This window comes from Heloderma suspectum, chromosome 7, assembly GCF_057233095.1.
Source record: "Heloderma suspectum isolate Gila_16-S chromosome 7, 16-S_ref, whole genome shotgun sequence".
Taxonomy (NCBI): domain Eukaryota; kingdom Metazoa; phylum Chordata; class Lepidosauria; order Squamata; family Helodermatidae; genus Heloderma; species Heloderma suspectum.
The window spans coordinates 23,498,592-23,506,023 of NC_139464.1; the positions used below are offsets into that span (position 1 = coordinate 23,498,592).

The window sequence follows — 7,432 nt, forward strand, 5'->3', positions numbered from 1 at the left end:
AGGCCTTCCTGTCCTCTGCTGTCTCCCAGAGTGTGCTCAAATTCATGTTCATTGCATCAGTGATGCTATCTAGCCATCTCATCCTCTGCCATCCCCTTCTCCTTTTGCCTTCAATCTTTCCCAGCATCAGGGTCTTTTCCAGGGAGTTTTCTCTTTGCATTAGGTGGCCAAAATACTTGAGCTTCAGCTTCAGTATCTGTCCTTCCAATGAGCAGTCAGGGTTGATTTCCTTTAGGATGGACTGATTTGAGCTCCTTGCAGTCCAGGGGACTCGTAAGAGTCTTCTCCAGCACCACAGTTCGAAGGCATCAATTCTTTGGCGCTCAGCCTTCCTTATAGTCCAGCTCTCACAGCCATACGTTACTACTGGGAAAATCATAGCTTTGATTAGACGGACCTTTGTCAGCAAGGCGATGTCTCTGCTTCTTACTATGCTGTCTAGGTTTGCCATAGCTTTCCTCCCAAGGAGCAAGCGTCTTTTAATTTCATGGCTGCAGTCACCGTCTGCGGTGATCTTGGAGCCCAAGAAAATAAAATCTGTCACTGCTTCCATTTCTTCCCCTTCTATATGCCAGGAAGTGATAGGGCCAGATGCCATGATCTTCGTTTTTTTAATGTTGAGTTTCAAACCAGCTTTTGCACTCTCCACTTCCACCCTCAACAAGAGGCTCTTGAGATCCTCTTCGCCTTCTGCCATTAGGGTGGTATCATCTGCGTATCTGAGATTGTTGATAATTCTCCCGGCAATCTTAATTCCAACCTGTGATTCATCCAACCCGGCGTTCTCATGATGTACTCTGCATATAAGTTAAATAAGAAGGGCGACAATATACAACCTTGTCGTACTCCTTTCCCAATTTTGAACCAATCGGTTGTTCCACGTCTAGTTCTTACTGTTGCTTCTTGTCCCTTGTACAGGTTTCTCAGGAGACAGGTAATGTGGTCTGGTACTCCCATCTCTTTAAGAATTTGCCACAGTTTGTTGTGATCCACACAATCAAAGGCTTTAGCGTAGTCAATGAAGCAGAAATAGATGTTTTTCTGGAATTCTCTTGCTTTCTCCATGATCCAGCGAATGTTGGCAATTTGATCTCTAGTTCCCCTGCCTCTTCGAAACCCCGCTTGTACTTCCGGTAGTTCTCGGTTCACATACTGCTGAAGCCTAGTAGCAACAACCTAATCGATAACTACAGTTTCCCAACAATACAATATTCTTAGGAGGACGCAGCAATAATGGAAAGGAGAAGAAAAGGAAAAAAAATTTTTTTAAAGGATTACATTTAAACTTCAATACACATGGACTTCAGATCTCATTCTACTTAAAAATTATACTTATAACATTGGCAATATTACAATTCAATACAGCATAAATGATCAACCTTACATTTCAAAATCATATCATCAGTCTTATTGCAAGGAAGCTGGCCCACAATTCATTTCCAGTAACCATATATTGCTCTTCAGTTAACATATAACAGTAAAGCTTAACAATTTAACCAGCCAAAAATCTTACTAACCAGTCTCATGTTAATGATAAAAAGGAAGGAGATTAAAAAGGGTAAATAATAATAACAAATCACTAATAAATTTTATAATGATATATAATAATAAAGCTTAAAAGCAACCTTACAACAATCAGTAATATAATTTATACTAGATATATAAATGAGTGTGCACATTTCTATACACCCTCAAACAGTATATTTAAGTACAGTATATCATATCCATTTTAAAGAGAAAGGATTTTTTTTAAAAAAGAGAAAAATGAGAGAAAGCAAACGGAAATATGTATAAGCAATTATCTCTGGCCTAGCCTGAATCATACAGACTAAACATAGCCAGTTAACAAAACATGTTTGTATATTCCAGTTCATGGGGCTGGAACAAACATCTCACACATTTTTGTGTTTAGCCATGCCTCCACCATTTCGTGATTTAGGAACTTCTTCATCTGACCTTCAGAAACAACGCAAAATGTAGCAGGATATTTTAAGTGATATTGTAAGTTCATTTGTTTGGCCAGATTTTTCGCCTTGATGAATTGCCTTCTTTTATCAGCAACTTCTTTGGTGTAATCTGGAAATAACTTTATCTTGTTTCCAAAAAAAAGATTTTTGCCCCCTCTTGCCAAAAGCAGGATATAATTTTTTGTGGAGATTCTTGCAAATTGGACTATCGTATAACCAGTCCCTTTGGCATTTGGCACACGGAATGCCTGCTCAATATCAAGTAAATAATCAGAGCTATTCTATTAATTGTTGATAATGATCTTAGATTGGCACCCTGATCCAGCAAACAAGAGCCATGTGTGGAAGCTCACAGAAAATGTGGATGTAAATGCACACACGCACTTTGTGATCCTCAACCAGTCCAGAGATCTAGTTTTCACTGACTTATATCCCCATGCAGGATCATGTTGTGTATGAGAAATTGTGCATGACTAGGAGCTCAATCAAGCCCTGATTTAGACTAGAGCTGAAATGCCGTACTCCTTCCTCCATCCCCCCCACCCCCAGAACACCTTCTGATTTCAACTATGGTAATATGCATAATCTTATACTAGGGATGGGAAACTTGTGCCCTTCCAGATGTTTTTGCCTACAACTCCCATGAGCCCTTGCCATTGGCTATGCTGGCTAGGGCTGATGGAAGTTGTGGGCCAAAACATCTGGAGGGCTGCAAGTTGCCCACCCCTGTCCTATACACTTCTGGGGATTCATTTGAAGTTATAACCATTCCATGGAGACAGTAGAGTAGTTATATGATTATAGTAAATATCATGTGATTATATTGGAGTTGGTGTAGTGTACGTACTGAGCTGGGAAGCCCGACCTCAAATGTCACTCTAGCCATGAATTCACCAAGTGGCATTAGGCAAGCGAATGTTCTCAACCTCAGTTCTGGGTTTGTAATATGGGCATAACCATTCCAGCCTACCTTACAGGGGTGCTACAAGGATGATGGATGGGCAGCTTTATCCTAGGCATATTAATTCAGAATTAAGTCCCACTGAATTTAGTGGAACTTAAATCTCAAGTAAGTGTAGAAAGGACTGCAGTCTTAAATATCTGTGAAGCACTTGAAGATTGCTTTGAGCACTTGAAATATAGCATTTATACTGAACATATCATACTCACTAGTAACTTGCATGTGGCAATGAGATGCGTGACCTAGAACTATCGGGAAATTCCACAGTGATTATTTTATTTATTTATTTATTTATTTATTATTAAATTTATTAATCGCCCATCTGGCTGGTCACCCAGCCACTCTGGGCGATGTATAACATACAATAAAAATAGTTTAAAACAATAAAATTCTACAATAAAAACATTTTCTAAAATACCCTAACCCACCCCAAATGCCTGCCTGAACAACAACGTTTTTAATGCACAACGAAGCTTGCTGAAGCTAAGGAGGTTGAGGTCTGGCCAGCTCCTGGATGGAAGACTGCCTTGAAGCCATATGTATGTTACCTTTCACAAGAAAGGTTATAAATGTAATGAAAATATACATATCCTACTCCAGTGCTCTGCATTAAATTATCTTTGGTGTGTCCCATATCAGTGGAATATGCCTGCTAAGCGGAAGGTCTCTTAGGGCTCATGTTAAGTGATTTTTAAAATGTCATTCTTATTTGTTTAGTATTAACATTTATATACCACCTTTTTAGTATCCAATTCTTTTGTTATTATATTGTTGCATTTTATATTGTTATTTTTTGTAATCTATTGTTAGAATTGCTGTGCATAAGCTGTTCCTAGCTTTTTTCAATAACTGGACGGGATGAAAATATAATGACCTTCACATGGTAATCAAAAAAGAACTAGGGCTACTTTCCAGACACAAAATACCCACTTCACCTGTAAGCATGCAGGTCCTCCCTCCACCAATACTGCCTGGTGGTTAGAGCAGCCTTCCCAGCCTGGTGCTCTCCAGATATGTTGGACTACAACTCCCAGCTTGCTGGCTGGGGGATGCTGAAAGTTGTAGTCCAGCACATCTGGAGGGCGCCAGGCTGGGGAAGGCTGGATTCGTGGGTGTTAAAGAGGGGGTGTCACTCTTCCTCGAGTTTGCACCCTGAGAGGTACATACACTGCAACATGAGCTTTCTTCCCTAGGCAACAACAGCTTCCCGCTGCTTCCTCAGACCAGTGACTCATTTGCTGCTGTATCAGGCCGCCTACCCGGTAGCCAAGAAGCTCGCTGTGAGGGGGCGGGCAGCAAAGCAGCAGCTGCTCCCAGGTGTCCTCCTGATTCACAAGAACCCCCTGCCCTGGTCTCTCGCTGGATTGCCAGCGCTTGGCCAACACTTCCGTCCAAGAGAAGAAACGCGGCGGCGGCAGCGCTCGGCGCTCCCGCACACGCGCGCGCACCCTCGTTTGCACAGGCTCCCTCGCGCCCTGCCTTTGCCCAGGTACCCAACCCGGCATCTTCAGGCGCAGGATCCGGCCGCCCTCCCCCCCCCTGGCAGGAGCCGGCCTGGCTTCCTCTGCGGGCTGCGCCTCCTCGCAGGCCAGAGCCACCAACCTCCTGAAGCACCCTCCTCCTCTTCCCTCGGCTCCACTCCCGGACTCTCGTCCTCCGCGGGATCCGCTCCGCGTTTCTTCCGATTCCGGCGGCGGGGGAGGGGAAGATCCAGGCCGGGTCTCGGCTGTCGCTCAGCGCCCGCCCGCCTCTTCCCTTTGGCCCAGCGCCGACCTCGGCGTCTCGATCGCCGCTCGCGGGGGCTGCGCCGCGCGGGGCAGGGGCTCGCTCGGTGCCCGGCCGGGGGGCTGTGGCTCGCCCGCCCTTCGTCGCGGCGAGCGCGGGAGGGCGACCATGCACCGAGTGGCCTCCAACCAGCGCTCCGCCTCCTCCTCCTCGGGCTCCTTCCAGGCTCCCCCGCCGCCTCCCCCCGCCGCTGCCGCGGACCGGCAGCCCCTTTTCCTGGGCGGCGGCGGCGGCGGCGGCGCCAGCAGCGCCAGCAGCTCGAGCGGCGGCACGCGGAGGGGCAGGCGGGGCTCGGTTTCCAGCTCGGCCTCCACCCGCACTCGGCGCAGCAGCAGCGGCAGCGAGGAGGAGGAGGAGGAAGGCGAGGAGGAGGAAGCCAAGCCCCTCGTGCCGGCCCAGGAGCCCGCCTCGCCCGCCGCCGCCGCCGCCGCCGCCGCGGGCCCCAGCAGCTCCTCCGCGTCGGGCTGCAGCATGACCGCGGGGGAGCCGTACGGGGCGCCGAGGGCCGGGCCGGGCGCGGCGGCGGCGGCGGCGGCGGGGGCTGCAGCCGGGCTGCTGCGGGCCGGCGGCTCGGGCGGCGGCGGGCCTCGCTGGGGCTACAAGGCGCTGTCCCTGGTGCTGCTGCTGGGCCAGGGCGCGCTGCTGGACCTCTACCTCATCGCCGTCACCGACCTGTACTGGTGCAGCTGGATCGCGACCGACCTGGTGCTGGCCGCCGGCTGGGGCATCTTCTTCTGCCGCAACAGCCGCGCGCGGCGCCGGGAGCGCCCGGCCGGGCCCGGGGGGCCGCCGCCGCCGCCCCCTCTGCTGGGCCACCCGCCGCACGGCGGCCGAGGCGGCGGCAAGGCCGCGGGCGCGCCGCGCGGCGGGGACTTCGCCTACGCCCACTTGGCCTGGCTGATCTACGCCATCGCCTTCACGCCCAAGGCGGCGCTCATCCTGGGCACGTCCATCCTGGAGCTGGTCGAGCTGCGCCTCCCGCTGGGCGCCACGGGCTTCCGCATCACGCTGGCGCTGTCGGCCCCGCTGCTCTACTGCCTCCTGCGGGCCATCGGCACGGAGGGCGGCGGCGCCGGCTCGGGCCAGCTGCTCCTGCCGGCCCAGCCGCCGCCGCAGCACCGCGCCGCCGCCGCCTTCCTCGCCACCTGCTTGGACCTGCTGGACAGCTTCACCCTGCTGGAGCTGCTGCTGCTGCAGCCGGGCCGGCCGGCCTTGCCTCTGCCGCCGCCGGTGCGCTACGTGCTCATCGCCGTCTATTTCCTGTGCCTGGCGTCGCCCGTGCTCTGGCTGTACGAGCTCAGCGCCCCGCGGGGCCCCGGCGCCGGCCGCCTGGCCCTGCACTGGCTCCTCCCCGCCGGCCTGCTGGACGCGCCCCTGCTGGCCCTGCGCTGCCTCCTGCTGGTGCGCTACCAGCAGCCCCTCTCCGTCTTCATGCTCAAGAACCTCTTCTTCCTGGCCTGCCGGGGGCTGGAGGCCATGGAGATCTGCTGCCTCCTCCACTCTGCCCGTGGGCGCGGGGGTCACGCCAAGAACGTGGCCGCCCCCTCTGCCGGCGTCGGGGGTGGCCAGCTCAGCCACTGCATCTCGGAGAACGACATGGGGCCCCGTGGCTATGTCAACACACTGGCAGTCACTGCTCAGAGCTGAGGCTGAAGGGGAGGGGACCCGAACCCATGCCAGCACTGTCTTTGGGGCTTGCCCTTTAAGCTAGCCCTCCCCAAGCTGGTGTCCTCCAGCTGTGTTGGACTACAGCTCCAACAATGCCCAGCCAGCATGGCCATTGACCATACTGGCTGGGAATTGTGGGAGTTGTTGCCCAACACAACTAGAGGACTCCCGCTTGGGAAAAGCAGAGTTTTCCCGAAAGCTGAGTGCTCATCTTTACCTTACAGCTATACTCCCCATCAGTCTAATTTAGGTACCCAACCCACTGTGGTTATTTTCTATGTATAATTCTCCACAGTTTTCAGTTGGACCCAGCCATCCAAACCCAGGCCCGTTAATAGACAGTAATTGTATACCTGACCCAATTTCTACCACCCCACCCCCTAACTTTGTTGATCAGTTCCAGGGCATAACAATTTATACCTGTTCAGCCCTTGCCCTGGAAAATCCATCCAGGGACTCCAATCTGTACCTATTTTGCAGTTTCCCTACCCTCGTTTTAATACCAAACACTACTTAGGTCTCCTATATTGCTCCCACTGTTCACAGATCTACTGCTAATCTCATCCAGAAGGCCCAGCTTACAGTTTAGCCAAATGATGTGCTTTCTACTGGGAACCCAAATGCATAATGGGCATCTCTCTTCAGATGCTCTTGAATGAAGCAGTGCATGCTGCCTTGAGTCGATTCTGCCCGTGAACAGCATCTCCCTGGCACAATTAGAAGTAGCCCAAAAACATATGCCCCCCTCCCGCACTTCACTGAAGTGATTAACTGTGCAAAGAGGTGCCCACTTGGTTTCGATTCCTGGCAGCAGCAATACCTCATCCATAACATGAAGTAGCTTAGTTTTTTAATTGTAAGTTTTCTCCTGATGTATTCCCTGTGCTACTCTTGCCTTAAATCTCTTCCCTACCTACATACCCATTTTTTCCGGAGCCCTTTAATGGCAGTTTAAAAGATAAATAATCTTATAATCTACTTTTGTAGAGGGGCTCCCAATGATCTGTCTAAGAGATCAGCCACCCAACCTCACTGGTGCTGCAGCATCAGG

General features: G+C 51.3%; 1 protein-coding gene across 1 annotated transcript; it reads left to right on the forward strand.

Moving 5' to 3' along the window:
- The first annotated feature begins 3,729 nt into the window (after positions 1-3,729).
- Positions 3,730-6,508, forward strand: TMEM121B (transmembrane protein 121B). The gene has a single exon (XM_084809295.1). The coding sequence runs from the start codon at positions 4,822-4,824 to the stop codon at positions 6,358-6,360; it is 1,539 nt and encodes a 512-aa protein (XP_084665421.1). The 5' UTR covers positions 3,730-4,821; the 3' UTR covers positions 6,361-6,508.
- Positions 6,509-7,432: the final 924 nt, after the last annotated feature.